At 39.2% G+C, this 20,696-nt stretch overlaps 1 protein-coding gene across 1 annotated transcript in view; it reads right to left on the bottom strand.

The window, feature by feature from the left end:
* Positions 1–20,696, bottom strand: part of LOC139456559 (carbonic anhydrase 2-like) — a 35,323-nt gene that overhangs the window by 9,629 nt on the left and 4,998 nt on the right. The window contains exon 2 of the mRNA XM_071238342.1: positions 8,880–8,906. Coding sequence (XP_071094443.1) covers positions 8,880–8,906 — 27 coding nt within the window. The remainder of the gene's footprint in view (positions 1–8,879; positions 8,907–20,696) is intronic.

Here is a 20,696-nt window from a genome sequence, read left to right as displayed (position 1 = left end):
ACTTCATATGACTCACTCATCCATCAGTTTATATGGCTCACTCATGCATCACTTCATATAGCTTACCCATGCATCACATCATATAGCTCACTCATGCATCACTTCATATGGCTCACTCATTAATTGCTTCATATGGCTCACTCATGCATCACTTTATATGGCTCACCCATGCATCACTTCATATGGCTCATCCATCACTTTATATGGCTCACTCATTCATTACTTCATATGACTCACTCATCCATCAGTTTATATGGCTCACTCATCCATTACTTCATATGACTCACTCATCCATCAGTTTATATGGCTCACTCATGCATCACTTCATATAGCTTACCCATGCATCACATCATATAGCTCACTCATGCATCACATCATATGGCTCACTCATTAATTGCTTCATATGGCTCACTCATGCATCACTTTATATGGCTCACTCATGCATCACTTCATATGGCTCACTCATGCATCACTTCATATGGCTCACTCATCCATTACTTCATATGACTCACTCATGCATCACATTATATGATGACTCATTTATCGCATATCACTCACTCACACATCTCATATTACTCACTCACACATCTCATATGACTCACTCATTCAGCTCATATAACTCACTCAATCATCTCATTTCACACACTCACACATCTCATATTACTCCCTCACACATCTCATATGACTTACTCATTCTTCTCTTTGACTCACTCGTTTCCACTCTCCGCGCGGACGCTCTACCACAAGACCACGGAGGCGGTCCAATAATACAGTTGAAGCTGATGGGTGATTAGGTTTCACTCACCAAAATACCATCCTTAACACTTTCTGATATGACTCACTCATGCATCTCATATTACTCGCTCACACATTTCATATTACTCATTTATCGCATATCACTCACTCACACATCTCATATTACTCACTCACACATCTCATATCACTCACTCATTCCTCTCATATAACTCACTCAATTATCTCATATGACTCATTTATCGCATTTCACTCACACACATCTCATATTACTCACTCACACATCTCACATGACTCACTCATTCCTCTCATATAACTCACTCATTCATCCCATATCACTCACTCATTCATCCCATATTACTCACTCATTCATCTCATATGACTCTCTCATGCATCTCATATTACTCACTCATGCATCTCATATTACTCACTCGTGCATCTCATATTACTCACTCTTGCATCTCATATTACTCACTCATGCATTTCATATTACTCACTCGTGCATCTCATGACTCACCGACGCACATGGCTCACTCGTACACTATGTCAAATACTCACTCGTGCATCACTTCATATGGCTCACTCATGCATCACCTCATATAGCTCACTCATGCATCACCTCATATCGCTCACTCATGCATCACTTCATGTGGCTCACTCATGCATCACTTCATATGGCTCACTCATCCATCACTTCACATAGCTTACTCATGCATCACTTCATATGGCTCATCCATTACTTCATATGACTCACTCATGCATCACTTCATATAGCTTACTCGTGCATCACTTCATATGGCTCATCCATTACTTCATATGACTCACTCATCCATCACTTCATATGGCTTACTCATCCATTACTTCATATGACTCACTCATGCATCACTTCATATAGCTTACTCGTGCATCACTTCATATGGCTCATCCATTACTTCATATGACTCACTCATCCATCACTTCATATGGCTTACTCATGCATCACTTCATATAGCTCATTCATGCATTACTTCATATGACTCACTCATGCATCACTTCATATAGCTTACTCGTGCATCACTTCATATGGCTCATCCATCACTTTATATGGCTCACTCATGCATTACTTCATATGGCTCACTCATGCATTACTTCATATAGCTTACTCATGCATCACTTCATATGGCTCACTCATTCATTACTTCATATGACTCACTCATGCATCACTTTATATGGCTCACTCATTCATCACTTCATATGACTATTCCATTACTTCATATGACTCTCTCATCCATCACTTCATATGGCTCACTCATTCATTACTTCATATGACTCACTCATCCATCACCCTATATGGCTTACTCATGCATCACTTTATGTGGCTCACCCATGCATCACTTCATATGGCTCATCCATTACTTTATATGACTCACTCATCCATCACCCTATATGGCTCACCCATGCATCACTTCATATGGCTCATCCATTACTTCATATGACTCACTCATTCATTACTTCATATGACTCACTCATCCATCAGTTTATATGGCTCACTCATGCATCACTTCATATAGCTTACCCATGCATCACATCATATAGCTCACTCATGCATCACTTCATATGGCTCACTCATTAATTGCTTCATATGGCTCACTCATGCATCACTTTATATGGCTCACCCATGCATCACTTCATATGGCTCATCCATCACTTTATATGGCTCACTCATTCATTACTTCATATGACTCACTCATCCATCAGTTTATATGGCTCACTCATCCATTACTTCATATGACTCACTCATCCATCAGTTTATATGGCTCACTCATGCATCACTTCATATAGCTTACCCATGCATCACATCATATAGCTCACTCATGCATCACATCATATGGCTCACTCATTAATTGCTTCATATGGCTCACTCATGCATCACTTTATATGGCTCACTCATGCATCACTTCATATGGCTCACTCATGCATCACTTCATATGGCTCACTCATCCATTACTTCATATGACTCACTCATGCATCACATTATATGATGACTCATTTATCGCATATCACTCACTCACACATCTCATATTACTCACTCACACATCTCATATGACTCACTCATTCAGCTCATATAACTCACTCAATCATCTCATTTCACACACTCACACATCTCATATTACTCCCTCACACATCTCATATGACTTACTCATTCTTCTCTTTGACTCACTCGTTTCCACTCTCCGCGCGGACGCTCTACCACAAGACCACGGAGGCGGTCCAATAATACAGTTGAAGCTGATGGGTGATTAGGTTTCACTCACCAAAATACCATCCTTAACACTTTCTGATATGACTCACTCATGCATCTCATATTACTCGCTCACACATTTCATATTACTCATTTATCGCATATCACTCACTCACACATCTCATATTACTCACTCACACATCTCATATCACTCACTCATTCCTCTCATATAACTCACTCAATTATCTCATATGACTCATTTATCGCATTTCACTCACACACATCTCATATTACTCACTCACACATCTCACATGACTCACTCATTCCTCTCATATAACTCACTCATTCATCCCATATCACTCACTCATTCATCCCATATTACTCACTCATTCATCTCATATGACTCTCTCATGCATCTCATATTACTCACTCATGCATCTCATATTACTCACTCGTGCATCTCATATTACTCACTCGTGCATCTCATGACTCACCGACGCACATGGCTCACTCGTACACTATGTCAAATACTCACTCATGCATCACTTCATATGGCTCACTCATGCATCACCTCATATAGCTCACTCATGCATCACCTCATATCGCTCACTCATGCATCACTTCATGTGGCTCACTCATGCATCACTTCATATGGCTCACTCATCCATCACTTCACATAGCTTACTCATGCATCACTTCATATGGCTCATCCATTACTTCATATGACTCACTCATGCATCACTTCATATAGCTTACTCGTGCATCACTTCATATGGCTCATCCATTACTTCATATGACTCACTCATCCATCACTTCATATGGCTTACTCATGCATCACTTCATATAGCTCATCCATGCATCACTTCATATGGCTTACTCATCCATCAATCCATGTGGCTCACCCATGCATCACTTCATATGGCTCACCCATTACTTTATATGGCTCACTCATGCATCACTTCATGTGGCTCACTCATGCATCACTTCATGTGCCTCACTCATGAATCACTTCATATGGCTCATCCATTACTTCATATGACTCACTCATCCATCACTTTATATGGCTCACTCATGCATTACTTCATATGGCTCACTCATGCATTACTTCATATAGCTTACTCATGCATCACTTTATATGGCTCACTCATTCATCACTTCATATGACTATTCCATTACTTCATATGACTCTCTCATCCATCACTTCATATGGCTCACTCATTCATTACTTCATATGACTCACTCATCCATCACCCTATATGGCTCACTCATGCATCACTTCATGTGGCTCACCCATGCATCACTTCATATGGCTCATCCATTACTTTATATGACTCACTCATCCATCACCCTATATGGCTCACCCATGCATCACTTCATATGGCTCATCCATTACTTCATATGACTCACTCATTCATTACTTCATATGACTCACTCATCCATCAGTTTATATGGCTCACCCATGCATCACTTCATATGGCTCATCCATCACTTTATATGGCTCACTCATTCATTACTTCATATGACTCACTCATCCATCAGTTTATATGGCTCACTCATCCATTACTTCATATGACTCACTCATCCATCAGTTTATATGGCTCACTCATGCATCACTTTATATGGCTCACTCATGCATCACTTCATATGGCTCACTCATGCATCACTTCATATGGCTCACTCATCCATTACTTCATATGACTCACTCATGCATCACTTTATATGATGACTCATTTATCGCATATCACTCACTCACACATCTCATATTACTCACTCACACATCTCATATGACTCACTCATTCAGCTCATATAACTCACTCAATCATCTCATTTCACACACTCACACATCTCATATTACTCCCTCACACATCTCATATGACATACTCATTCTTCTCTTTGACTCACTCGTTTCCACTCTCCGCGCGGACGCTCTACCACAAGACCACGGAGGCGGTCCAATAATACAGTTGAAGCTGATGGGTGATTAGGTTTCACTCACCAAAATACCATCCTTAACACTTTCTGATATGACTCACTCATGCATCTCATATTACTCGCTCACACATTTCATATTACTCATTTATCGCATATCACTCACTCACACATCTCATATTACTCACTCACACATCTCATATCACTCACTCATTCCTCTCATATAACTCACTCAATTATCTCATATGACTCATTTATCGCATTTCACTCACACACATCTCATATTACTCACTCACACATCTCACATGACTCACTCATTCCTCTCATATAACTCATTCATTCATCCCATATCACTCACTCATTCATCCCATATTACTCACTCATTCATCTCATATGACTCTCTCATGCATCTCATATTACTCACTCATGCATCTCATATTACTCACTCGTGCATCTCATATTACTCACTCTTGCATCTCATATTACTCACTCATGCATCTCATATTACTCACTCGTGCATCTCATGACTCACCGACGCACATGGCTCACTCGTACACTATGTCAAATACTCACTCATGCATCACTTCATATGGCTCACTCATGCATCACCTCATATAGCTCACTCATGCATCACCTCATATCGCTCACTCATGCATCACTTCATGTGGCTCACTCATGCATCACTTCATATGGCTCACTCATCCATCACTTCACATAGCTTACTCATGCATCACTTCATATGGCTCATCCATTACTTCATATGACTCACTCATGCATCACTTCATATAGCTTACTCGTGCATCACTTCATATGGCTCATCCATTACTTCATATGACTCACTCATCCATCACTTCATATGGCTTACTCATGCATCACTTCATATAGCTCATTCATGCATCACTTCATATGGCTTACTCATCCATCAATCCATGTGGCTCACCCATGCATCACTTCATATGGCTCATCCATTACTTTATATGGCTCACTCATGCATCACTTCATGTGGCTCACTCATGCATCACTTCATGTGCCTCACTCATGAATCACTTCATATGGCTCATCCATTACTTCATATGACTCACTCATCCATCACTTTATATGGCTCACTCATGCATTACTTCATATGGCTCACTCATGCATTACTTCATGTGGCTCATTCATGCATCACTTCATTTGGCTCAGTCATGCATCACTTTATATGGCTCACTCATGCATCACTTTATATGGCTCATTCATGCATCACTTCGTTTGGCTCACTCATGCATCACTTCATATGGCTCACTCATGCATCACTTCATATGACTCACTCATCCATCACTTCAAATATGGCTCACTCATGCATCACTTCATATGGCTCATTCATGCATCACTTCATATGGCTCACTCATCCATCACTTCATATGACTCACTCATCCATCACTTCATATGACTCACTCATCCATCACTTCATATGACTCAATGTCAATATCTCACTGAGGTAGTCTGGTGTTAAACTTTTTATTTCACTTGATGCAGGTTGCCTATAAACTCCGTATATAATACTCTCTAAAGGAATTTTTGCCTTTAGTAACATATCACTCTCTAAGTCACTACATATTGTGCAGCATGTCTTTTGTTTATTTCGTATGTATGTAGACCACAGACCCACGTACAACAAAATCTGGACACAGTTAGTACATAAGTACAGAGATATTGCATTATTTAATATCGATGGTCATTGCCTATATTTACGGAAGATAAATGGACACACATTTTATAGGATAACGTTTTTGGGGAGAACAAAAGAGTTTTAAAGATAATTATATATGGATAATTGGAATGTGCGCAGGGAGGATTTAGAGAATAGCCAAAGAGCTACTCGGAATTAGCGGATATCTGTTCCAAGTGAATGAAAAGTGTTACTCCCGAGCCTTTTGCGAGGAACCTTCCGTTCATGAGGGACGGATAATCTGTATTTCCGATTAAGGTATAAATGACTACTTTACATTTCAAGACAGGAAATGCAAAATAACCTACGGCAGACTATTTATGAGTTGACGTAAGGTGTGACGTCACGAACAAATAAATGCATTTTTCTCAACAATGAAGCACTGTGAGGTTGTGTGATATTCCGTAAAATGCACATTTGAAAATATCATTCTTCCCTAATGGTTAATATAAAGCAGTCTTAACTCCTTACAGCATGAATCTGTCAATAGAAAATGATACAACTATGTCACTAATTAATTCACCACAGAATGGGTTGGCGTTCAGACAAACATGACTCACTGAAATAAAGTTAAGTATTCAGACAAAAGCCATTTTAATATACATATAAATGTCTACAGCTACACATGGTGAAGGTTCTGTTTCATAGATATATTGCAGATAAGGTTGAGATAAGGAATGGATAGATTGCACAGATAACGTATACATATTTTATAAATAGAAAAGGCACGGATAATGTACAGATGGAATAGATATAAAAGGCATAGATAAGGTAAAGATAAGGTACAGGTAACATATGTGTCTGGATAATGTATAGAGAAAATAGATATATTATGGATAGATAAGGTATAGATAAGGTACAGATAACATATCTGTCTTGATATAATTTCATAAAGGGAACATTTTTCTACCTAACTGAATTTAATGTCATACTTTATGTAGAATATCTGCGTTTTAAATGTCAATACGCTTCTAACGCAGACATGGCCGAGATAATGTTTATGATTAGCTATCATTATGTATCATCAAACTCGCCAATACAGCTGATGCATATACGCATTGTGTTATCTCTTGTATACATCACGATATGTAAAAGTTAAATTAATAAAATTTGACGCTTGTAACTTTCCTGACTCTTGGTGTCTCGGAAACCTCGTGAGTCCGGACTCTGTTAATCCAGACATCCCACTTTCCAGGCGATTATTACTTGGAACGCTTACATGCACACAAAGATAATTAATAAATATTATTCGTTACCATTGAAGAATGCTTGATTCTGAATGGTAAAAAAAACTATCCTTTTTGCTACGAAACCACTTTTAAATAGGTTAAACCTTTTCACACAAAACAAACGTGCGTATGAATACATCGATAGCCTACATATCGATTCATAAAAAAATTGCCTCCGATCGTTCAGCCACACACAGCCATCACTACCGCCTTGGTATCCATTCGTATCGTAGTTATGTAAACTTGCATGTAACACTGAAAGAACAACTGTTTTGAGGAGATGTAGAGTAGGTTCGCTTCACGTATACTCACCGCCAAAGAAACGCTAACTCTATAAACATATAAAGAAGTATGTGCGTTAAGAAGAAATGTTTCCAATGTGTACCAATTAATGACAAAAATTAACAATCAGTCATGTGCTACCACAGAGAGTCTATATTCTTATCACGATATGCTTCACGTGATTTCCAAACTTTGCTGCTAATCCTACATCTCGATGTGTGTGATGCGTTTGTAGCGGCCATAAAATTTCCGAGTCCCGTGATGAGATTCGAACCACGGACCTTCTGAACCGAGGTCGGACGCCTTGTCCACATGACCAAAGAGGTTAACCCCGTCAGCAAGCTGACAAGGTAAGGATGTCATCTGTGGGACGACTGCACGCCCTGCTACATACTCCCCGGTCAACAGAAGGCACGTCCCGGGCCGCATAGTAGGGTACTGAGGCTTATTTTGCTCAAATTTAATATGAACGTGCTCAGCCCCACGTTGGGTGCCAATGTAGCGGCCATACATGTATATACCAGTATGTTCGTTTGAGCATCAAACCAATCTTATACCTCTTGAATATGAGTAAGTCTTCATATATCAACCATAATGTATGGTATTCGCGTTTCTGTTAGCGGTGAGTATATATGCCACGACGTTGCAAACCAACTTGTTCTTGAGTGGGTTAAACATTTGCTTCATTTAATCAGTATTGTACGCACCCTAATTAGTCAATCGCGGTGTTGAAATAAAATGTAAGATATATACTCACCTAGTGTACCGTTGTATGTCCATCCTCCTGAAACAGAGGAATATGTTACAAGGCATATAAACACATATCAACCGATACAATACACAGAAACGGCAAGCAGTGCCAATACATTTCGTCATTATTATGCTGAATCGTCGGTGCAACCATAAACAATCATTTAATGTATTTATCTAAATAAATTAGGTAGCGTTCACTTACATATCATTCAATCAAAATATACATTGAAGGTGAAACAGACATTTTAGGTGCTTGAATCAAATTTGACATGAGAGCGGAAGGCCGATGGTTGGAACTCCGGCCGCGTCTTACCACGAGGTGTAGTAGTTACTCCGCTTGGCGAACGGCATACAAGGACCGGTCGACTTGGAGTTAGAGCGTACTGTGAGGTGAGGTGAAATGGGGTTAAACGTCGCGTCCAAGATTAGTGCACTTATATAGCGACGTGCATGCACGTGTATGTGTGTGTGGCTGCTTGTACTAGTCCGGACTGATGCCGATTTATATAGTGCTAGCCCACTGAGATACCATGCCGCAGTTTAACATGAATACCCCACTCAGACACAGTATACTGACTCCGAGCCGACCAGTCCTTGTTTTAGCCCCTTAATGCCGAGCGCCAGGGTAACAACAAGTACCATCTTTTAACGTCTTTTGGTATGACGCGGCCGGGGATCGACCCCGAACCTTCCGCTGCCCGGGCGGACGCTCTACCATCAGACCACGGAGGCTGTCAGAGCATACTATTTGATTTCCATGTTAAACTTCGACATGGTCAATCAGTTGGCGGGGACCATGAAACCGGCAAAAGTTCGGACTAGTACAAGAAACACACACACACACACACACACACACACACACACACACACACACACACGCACACGCACACGCACACTCACACTCACTCACTCACTCACTCACTCACACATTCACCTCATCTTAAATCAAAATGTGTGTACATGACGTACATTATCTCTTTCCCGACATGGAACATGATATTACAGTTAGATAACACACATAAAGTACTTATTTGCTTCATTATTGTAAATATACAAATGTGATTAAATTACATTGACATTTGACCAGTGCCAACAGCCAGGAAATAGGCGACAATAACGAAGAACATATTTCTCTAGGAACACCTTCATGTGATGGCTGCGTCAACATACTTGGTGGAACATATCCGCCCGACTGACAAAAGAAAGACAAGTCCCGTATCAGCCACCTGTGAAAGCTTCATATTAAACGTTTGTAAATACTACCAAATTAATAGTAAGCTTGTGATAAGACCAGTGCAAATATAATAGAACTAAAGTGAACGAATACCCCCTTTAATCTCCTTTTCATTTCGGTGCAATTTGAAATGTGAGGTACCTACAATCTGACATTAATTTCGATAATTGTCAATTTCGGTCAATACAAAAGCCTTTGCCCCGGAGCTGAAGATCCTTGAGTATTGATAGTTTGAACCAACAAATGCTTAAAATGACATCACTCTTGCGGCAAGTACCTGGTTATGGGCTATTAGACTACACATGTCACCTTGCAACATCTGGAAATCAAATCGATGCTCACTGCGTGAATGCTCTGACAGAATCAGTGAAGAGCAGATCACGACATTCACACTTTTAATGCATACTGCACTTGTTGTTACCCTGTCTGGCGCTCGGCATTAAGGGGCTAAAACAAGGACTGGTCGGCTCGGAGTCAGTATATTGTGTCTGAGTGGGGTATTCATGTTAAACTGCGGCATTGTATCTCAGTGAGCTAGCACTATACATCGGTATCAGTCCGGACTAGTACAAGCAGCCACACACACACACACACACACACACACGTACATGCACGTCGCTATATAAGTGCAATAATCTTGGACGCGGCGTTAAACCCCATTTCACCTCACCTAATGCATACTGCAACCAGTGTTTAATTCTCTTGTGTTTGTTTTCATTATGTTGTCGCTGACTGTGTACACATGTCTTCAAAAACTCTGCTAACTAAACATTCTAAGATGCATCGTGAACGTTCTTTCATTATTGTCAAGCAAGATGGCGCATCCACATTCCTTTTCGGTTAAAGAGTTTCCTTAAACTTAATATATATGGTAAGATTATGTCCATATCTCTCAAACCACCGTGGCCGTGTCCCAGCAGCCACAACATCGTACGAGGCGGGTGTTCATGCCCTTTGAATTATATATGTATCCCAGGACAAAGGGAGTGGGTGAGTGAGTTGGTTTAACGCCGCTTTTAACAGTATTCCAGTTATATCACGGCGTGCCAGCTAAATGTGGGAGAAAAGCCCTGTGATGCAGGTCTCAGACGTTTACCATTTCGGTGAAACCCACGAGCAAGGGTATGGTGCTGACAAACCTAGAAACATAATTGGGGCGAACCCAAAAACATAGGTTTCTGGCGTGCCAAAGGGACGCAACTCTGCACAGTGAATCGCGGCGAGTGGGCTACCCGTCCTCCTTTTAGGTGCGTTAGGTAAAACATATTAATAGATATATATTTTATAAAAACCTGTCGACAAAGGAATGTAACATGACAATATGATACCACAGGTTCGTATTTAAATCTATTAGGAGACCATTTTATTCCAATACACAACACAATATAACCCGAGTTTGAGGTTTTGTTTGTTTGATGCGGAACTCAACAATAGTCTGTAAAAAAACGAGTATGGACCAGACAATCATGTTATTGATATCATGAAGGATAGATCCACGCAATTGGGATACGATGACATGCATCAACCAAGTCTGACCACCCGATCCTTTAATTCAGTTGCTGAAGACCTATTCTACCCCTGATCTTCATGGGTCTTGAGATAGGTATGGCAGTAAACTGCTGGGCAACAAGCATACACACAAGTCTGACGGCAATAAAACATATTTGATAGGGTCAGCCATGTTATGTCATGGATCTAAAGTTTGCAGTGTTTCGGCGACTGTTTTCATTCTAGTAACGTTTCGATAACGTTTGGAATTGGTGCCAAATCCAGTTTTCAAATGCACAGTTTCTTTTGCCCAGAAGTTTTCATTAATGAAATGTACATGCCAAAAATGCTGTTAGTGAACACTAAGGTATAATCCTACTGATCAATTATAGATTAAATGTTAAAATTCACGGATGATGTGTATAGCCTACAACAATTCAAGGTAGTAGAAAAAGGCCTACACAAATCAATAAGATGACTTGTCTTGACCAAGGTCGTACGCAATTGACTTGGCGCAATGTGTCAACCGAAGTCCTTATATAATTCACATAATTTTACATGGATTTATTCTACGTCTTTCCGTTGTAAAGTGATCACTGCAACATCACATAACGCCACGTCATCAACGTAATGTATCGCGACGTCCAAGCGCCATAGACATTCGTGCAAATCCAAAAGTCAGTTCTCAATTTACTGTTATTAATTGTGAAAACCGTAAAAGAACATTTTTCCAATTTTATTTAAAAATTCATTAAATATTTACTTGTAGTGGCACTTTGTGAAGTTCCTCTCTCGTTTCCATGTTTTTTGTTATTGTGACATATTGAAATATGAGGACTGATACGCCAATTATGGTTAAATTTTAACACAGGTCGGAAACGCGTCTACCGACGGAGAATATCAATTTACTCTTCTTGTCGTAGATCGATAAACGCTGCGAGGTCTCAGTGAACATGTCCCGTGTTCAAGTGATTAGGTTAAATGTGTGTTGAATGAGCAGCTTAACAGTTAATGCCGGCTTTCTAAGATCGGTATGTGCAACGCGTCAACGAAACCAAGTCTCTCTCAGCTTTCTCTTTCGCCTTCACCCTGCTACGTGTTCCTTTATAATTCCGTCAGTATATTTGTCGTCAGCAGCTAAGTGTTCTGACTACCTAAATTACGCTAAACACCGAATTATTATTAATGTGTAACCCATTGCAAATACGAGAATTGTGATATACAAGGGTGATAAAAAAAGCCATTGCATATTATTAATGTCGAATATAAACCTTCATCCTAGATTGATCTAAATAAACACACTCTCTAACCATCCCGTCAACGAAAACACACATCCAGTCAAACATGTTTGAGTAAACAAATCCTTCTTGCTTAAATGTCGGGCTCAATCGGATTACGTCACGTAGCTGGTCTTCCCAAGCTCACAATAGAGCTGTACTGTAACGGATTCACCACGCTGGGGTCAGGTCTTACCGTAGCTAAACGCCTAACAGATCTAGAGCCTGACGTCAGATACGTCGGATGGAAGCGTTACGTTAAGTTGAATAATATAATTGCCGCTTGCCTGTGATATGATCAAGTGTTTACCAATTGAGTTGTGCTATTATCAGTCTGGTACAGGTTTGTTTTTGACCTTTTTTAATAGACCTCGTGATGAAATAATCAATCTATATTTATCTTTAATTTGAACAAAAGTACGCATATCTATTACTATTTTCGATGAATTTGTTTCACATGTGCGTATATGTACATAGTTAATTAGAGTAGATGACACCTTCAGTACCATTTACTAATATTTCATATGTTAAGTAAACAAAGTAAAAATAAAAGATATATAATGAAATATTAATTTTGCAATTGACAGTCAGCTGATAAAATTTCCTTTGCTCCTGCTTGCTTAGTTAGACTTATGTTTTATTTAGAATTGATTAGATATACATTTTTTGTAACCAATATCAATGCTACGTATGTGTTGTTATTCTACATATATACCCACAGAGAATAATTTCCTTAGATACATTGTTTTGGATTTATTCCCTTTGAAATAGACATTGTCCCTGTCACACTAGGTCGGGCTAAATTGCTCATATCCCTTCAAAATAACAAAACGTTTAAGGAAATATAATTTTCTTTCTCATTTTCTTCATGTTTCAACCTCGCATTCTCCTTCTTGCGTTATATGAATTATTGAATTAAGACAATAATACCTTTGGCGTATTAAGTGTCACTGGCACATGCGTCCTCATAATATCAGCGAGACAAATTCACAAACACGAACATTCAAGAACATTGTAACGTTGCAGTGTTGCAGTGTTCACCAAATGGTTTAATATATCTCACCCTACGTTTTTAACCAATCTGTTGTTCGCCAAACGTAAGGGATGAGTGAAACGGATTTTTGGTTGTGAGGGTCAAAGCTGTGACCGACTTGAGGTGAGGTGAAATGTGGTTTAACGTCGCGTCCAAGATTATTGCACTTATATAGTGACGTGCATGTACGTGTATGGCTGCTTGTACTAGTCCGGACTGATGCCGATGTATAGTGCTAGCTCACTGAGATACCATGCCGAAGTTTAACATGAATACCCCACTCAGACACAGTATATTGACTCCGAGCCGACCAGTCCTTGTTTTAGCCCCTTAATGCCGAGCGCCAGACAGGGTAACAACAAGTACCATCTTTTAACGTCTTTTGGTATGACGCGGACCTGGGATCGAACCCCGGATCTTCCGCACTCCGGGCGGATGCTCTACCACTAGACCACGGAGGCGGTCGTGACCCACTTGAAGAAATACGTGTGTCCAGTGTTTTAGCTATTGTTACAGATGAGGCTGAATCATTCTTGGTTCAAACTTCAGGAAGACATCCGCGAAACCCTGTCACCGCTGATAACAAACAATTACGGAAATGTTTTCGGCGACTGTAAAGTTCAGAGGTCAGATAGGAGAGCTGTTGCTGGTTATGCATTAAGATTCAAGCACAGGTTAACATTTGAATGTTCACGACAATCCGGTTTAAATAAACAATGCATGAAGAAGGCTCGGGCAACATACGACGTAGGGCGTACGCAAAGTCAAAACGACTCCAGAGTCGAGAATTTTCATACTTCCTTCTGAATTATGTTTTTCGAAACATCAAGTTTAAATCTAGCTCGATCAGTGTTGACTATGTCAACGATTTTGAAATCGCAACCAGATATTCGTGTTTGTATAGGCGAGAACACACACCCGTAGAGGTAATTTGACCTTAAATATAAAGATATATCATGTTCGCTGAATGTCCTGACAAATGGTACACGTTTGGCTTCTTATTTTACGTGCCAGCATATATTGTTCACTGCTGAGGTCCTACTGGATGTTAATATGATGCATGCTATGATATACTGTTGACTGCTAAAGTATATTTTGTTCTCAGTTATTACTTTTGCTAAGTTTACCAGGTATTCTTTTCTCCTTTTCTCCGCAATTTCCCTATTCGATATACCCTTCTCCGCTATTTCCGGATTCGATAACCTGTTCTCCGCTATTCCCTATACGAAATACTTTGTAATACTTTGTATGATATACTGTTCTCTATCGATATCATTTCCCCTTGCGATATACTGTTCTCCGCTATTTCCCAACATGATATATACCGTTCCCTATCTGATATACCGCTATCCGCTTGTTACCTTTGTAACATATTATGTTTCGCTTTTCCCTATATAATATACGTACATGTGTTCCGCTATTTCCCTGTATTATATATAATGATGTACGATATATTGTTCTCCACTATTAACCTATATCATATACAGTTACTCACTATTTCCTGTACGATATGCCGTTCTTCACTATTTATATGGTATTCTGTTCTCCGCTATTTCCCTATATGATATATTGTTCTCCGCTATTTCCCTATATGAAATACTGTTCTCCACTATTTCCCTATATGATATACTGTTCTCCACTATTTCCCTATATGATATACTGTTCTCCACTATTTCCCTATATGATATACTATTCTCCACTATTTCCCTATATGACATATTGTTCTCTACTATTTCCCTATATGATATACTGTTCTCCACTATTTCCCTATATGATATACTATTCTCCACTATTTCCCTATATGATATATTGTTCTCTACTATTTCCCTATATGATATACTGTTCTCCACTATTTCCCTATATGATATACTATTCTCCACTATTTCCCTATATGATATATTGTTCTCTACTATTTCCCTATATGATATACTGTTCTCCACTATTTCCCAATATGATATACTGTTCTCCACTATTTCCCTATATGATATACTGTTCTCCGCTATTTCGATTCCCTATATGATATACTGTTCTCCACTATGTCCCTATATGATATACTGTTCTCCGCTATTCCCCTCTATGATATACTGTCCTCCGCTATTTCCCTATATGATATATTGTTCTCTACTATTTCCCTTTATGATATACTGTTCTCTACTATTTCCCTATATGATATACTGTTCTCCACTATTCCCCTATATGATATATTGTTCTCCGCTATTTCCCTATATGATATATTGTTCTCCACTATTTCCCTATATGATATACTGTTCTCCGCTATTTCCCTATATGATATACTGTCCTCCGCTATTTCCCTATATGATATATTGTTCTCTACTATTTCCCTTTATGATATACTTTTCTCCACTATTCCCCTATATGATATACTGTTCTCCGCTATTTCCCTATCTGATATATTGTTCTCCACTATTTCCCAATATGATATACTGTTCTCCGCTATTTCCCTACATGATATATTGTTCTCTACTATTGCCCTATATGATATACTGTTCTCCCCTATTTCCCTATATGAAATATTGTTCTCCGCTATTTCCCTATATGATATATTGTTCTCCACTATCCCTATATGATTTACTGTTCTCCGCGTTTTCTCTACATTATATTCTGTCCTCCACTATTTCCCTCTGTGACATATTGTTCTCTGCTATTCCCCCATATGATATATTGTTCTCAGCTATTTCCCTATATGATATATTGTTCTCCACTATCCTTATATGATATACTGTTTTCCGCCATTTCTCTACACTATATTCTGTCCTCAACTATTTCCCTATGTGATATATTGTTGTCCACTACTTCCCTATATGATAATTTGATCGGGTGGTCCGATTTAGATAGTTTTGCGTGTTGTTTTACATGACGGGATAGAGTGTTGCTCATTATATCAACCACTAGTCTATCTGTCCCAGACTCGATTCTTCACAGATCCCCCTCGATATGTATACAGACAGACAGACAGACAGACAGACAGATTTATTTCGTATGTGTGAGGCCAATAGTACAATGACATTTTGTTGTAAAAAAATTCGTCGTGAAGCACCACTTGTATACTGATTAGATTGTAACTAAATAAGGTGTACACAGTTTTATTTATATTCAATGTATTATCCTTCTTTCAAATATCTTATAAACACAAACTGCAAATCTGAGAAGAATATGGCTATTTTTGCTGTTCATTAACTGTACAAATTTTCTTTGTGATGGATACGTATAATAATAGTTAGGCAGGTATTTGATTCTTATATCTTCATATACTGGACATAGCAATAAAACATGCTATTCGTATTCTTGGTAATATTTGCAGAAAGGACACATCGATGTTAAAACATCATTATCTTTAGAGTGTCTGTATAACTGTATATTGAGGGTATGTATACCACACCTGAACTTCGTTAAACAGCTGCGTAAAGATAGAGATCGAATTGTTGTTAAATACATTTCTGGTATTATTTCCATCTTAAACACTGAATAGGCATGTAGCGATTTTGAACATCTTATATCAGCTGATCAGCTTGGAGAATACATATCTTTACATCGTTTTTCAAACATTGTTAAGAACATTCTTATAGTTCCAAGATCCTTGTATATCCACGCGTATGCCAATCCATGCGAAACAAGAGTTTCTCTAACAGTGAGTGAGTGAGTATGGTTTTACGCCCCTTTTAGCAATAGTCCAGCAATATCACGGCGGGGGACACCAGAAATGGGCTTCACACATTGTGCCAATGTCGGGAATCGAACCCGGGTCTTCGGCGTGACAAGCGAACGCTTTAACCACTAGGCTATCCGACCGCCCAGTTCCTCTAACAGCTGAAGCACAGTTTATATCCCCAAAGTCATCAAGGCTCATAAGCATGTAATAGCATCGTCTAGAGTATTGTGTATCTGGTTGTCTGAGCAAACGTATCCACTATGAGATAACCCTACATTGATAGTGTATATATATCGGATGTCTTCCGCATTCTGCTAAAATTGCCTCATTTGGTGACCGGTAGCCGACGCCAAGAACAAACTTACAAAGTTGTGTATGAATTTTCTCAGTACTGTGGCGATATAAGGTTCCCCAAAGTTCCGAGCCGTACGTCAGTATTGGCTGTATTTTACCATCAAATATCCTAAACAGCGATTCAACAGGTATATTTCTAAATTTACTGATAAACTTCTTTGCTGAAAACATTGCTTTATCTGCTTGCCTTGAAAGTACTTCACATGCTTTTGTAAATAAATTTCGACATGAAATTGATAAACCAAGATATTTGTAGTATGATACTACTTCTAGTCTTTCTGGACCGAAGAACCATCTTTCATGTTTAAATATCTTTCCCCCTTTCTTGAAAACAACAACTTTAGTTTTGTTAGTACTTACAGATACTCCCCACTTAGCACAATATTTATAAAGAACATCTATCTATTTCTCTAAATTTAGAACACTGCAAATATTACAACATCATCCGCAAATAGTAAAATCGATAGAGCCTGTACAACTTCGTCTACAAAAATTCCACTACAATCAGTGTTCACGATATCCTTCACAAGTTCGTCAATGTACAAGATAAAGAGGAGTGTTGATGATATACATCCCTGTCTTACACCTCTTGATATGTATAGGGTGCTGTTGATTGTGGCTTAAAATACAAACTATACAAGGAATAAAACGACGTGTTAAGGGGCCTGTAAGTGTTTGCCGAACACCTCCTTCCGAGAAGGATTCCTTTGTGCAACTCGCGTATGACACGGCGTGGATAGGCGTCAGATACAACATTAATCACATCACATGAAAGCACCCTATGATAGGTTATGTTTATGAGCATTCGCGTTGTTCACTTTCAATAAATTAATTTTTACGACGGCCACAGTTGACATTCTCACGGTGATATTACTTGAGTGTTCAAGTTTTCTATTCACCATTTCAACCAAACACCATGTTGCGCAACACCAATGTCACCTTGACGGGATAGCAAGTACAACTGCGGTTTTAGTGTGCTTTTCTAATGTTAACAAATTTGAACGTTTTTCTTACAGTTTGTACAAAGCAAAGGGTTTGGCTGGTGGATTGTTTGTTTTCTGAAGGGAGGCCATTGGGTACTTTATTTTATCAACACCAATCCGAAGCTCTGATGGAGGAGGGTAGTGCATCCGGTTAACTAATGTCCCGGGTGGGTGGGGTTGGGGTTGGGATGGGGGTGGGTGGGTGGGTTGTGGGTGGTGGTGGTGGTGGTTGGGTGGGATGGAGGTGAGAGCGGGTACTCAGGGGGAGACAGGTGGGTTATCAAAAATAATGTCGATTTAATCTTTAAAGATGTGTGTTATCAAGCAATCTAGCTGTCGATATAATCTTCGGACAAGCGTACTGAAAGTACTTCACATGCTTTTGTAAATAAATTTTGACATGAAATTGTTAAGCCAAGATATTTGAAATATGATACTAATTCTAGTCTTTCTGGACCGAAGAACAATTTCCAATGTTTAGATATCTTTCCCCCTTTCTTGAAAACAGCAACTCTAGTTTTGTTAGTACTTACAGATACTCCCCACTTAGCACAATATTTATAAAGAACATCTATCTATTTCTCTAAATTTAGAACACTGCAAATATTACAACATCATCCGCAAATAGTAAAATCGATAGAGCCTGTACAACTTCGTCTACAAAAATTCCACTACAATCAGTGTTCACGATATCCTTCACAAGTTCGTCAATTTACAAGATAAAGAGGAGTGGTGATAATATCCCTGTCCTACACCTCTTGATATGTATAAGGTATTGTTGATTGTGGCTTAAAATACAAAGGAATAAAACGACGTGTTAAGGGGCCTTTGTGCAACTCGCGTATGACACGGCGTAGATATACGTCAGAAGCTATTTGATCAAGATTACAACATCCAGGGACTCAGCAGAGCTTTCGAAAAATTGTATGGTAGACATTTCCGCATTTGACGCATCAGTGACAAGAATTATGTCCGATGCAATTCGCTATGTTAAGTGTATTTGCTTTAGGTGAACGCTTTACTTGCCTCTGCATGTGTTTGTGACGGGAGGGTTATCATACGCTCACCTTTTCGCGAACACCTGGTATCATCACTATTTCACAGTGATTCATAAACACATTCTCATGATATAGTCGTAATCGTGCAATCGACGTTATTAGTATGGATGATGATCTGACATTGTTCTATTATGGTCAAAGACCCAATTCCCTTCCACTGATCTACCCACTAGGCAGTGCTTCCTGGGAAAGTCCCATTCGCTGTCTGGGCTGTGTGTAGAGGGGGCAAGGGCCCTGAGATAATGATGAGCCTAACAAGCCTGACTGAGCCAGGATCACCCAAACCCTGTTTGCAGCATTTATTTACCACCACGCCCGGTCTGAATGTGTCCCAATCACTCTTTTGCTTGTATTGACGTCTATAATTGAATCTTGTGGTTGCCAGGCTCTGTCATGCAGCTGATTGTGTGTCATCAGAGCACGCGATATAGTGAGCATAAGATAAACGTCTTAACGACCGCAGTGATGTGTGTAACGTGAAATTGGACATGATTACTTTACTAGTCTCTGAAGGGCAGGTAACTCGTATCACGCAATCAACTGAATTACGATCTATATAGTGATATACTGTATACATGCATATACTGCGTTGCTGGAAAACATATTTAGTGTGCAAACACTTTTAGCATGCAATTCGGCTTCCGTTTGTATTTATATAAGGGGCTTGATAATAATAATTTGTTTTTGTCCTGTTTACAATACACAAGTGATCAGGTGAGTGGTT

The sequence above is a fragment of the Haliotis cracherodii genome, unplaced genomic scaffold, assembly GCF_022045235.1.
Source record: "Haliotis cracherodii isolate W230 unplaced genomic scaffold, xgHalCrac1.p SCAF_11, whole genome shotgun sequence".
Taxonomy (NCBI): Eukaryota; Metazoa; Mollusca; class Gastropoda; order Lepetellida; family Haliotidae; genus Haliotis; species Haliotis cracherodii.
This window is presented reverse-complemented; position numbering and strand designations above follow the sequence as displayed.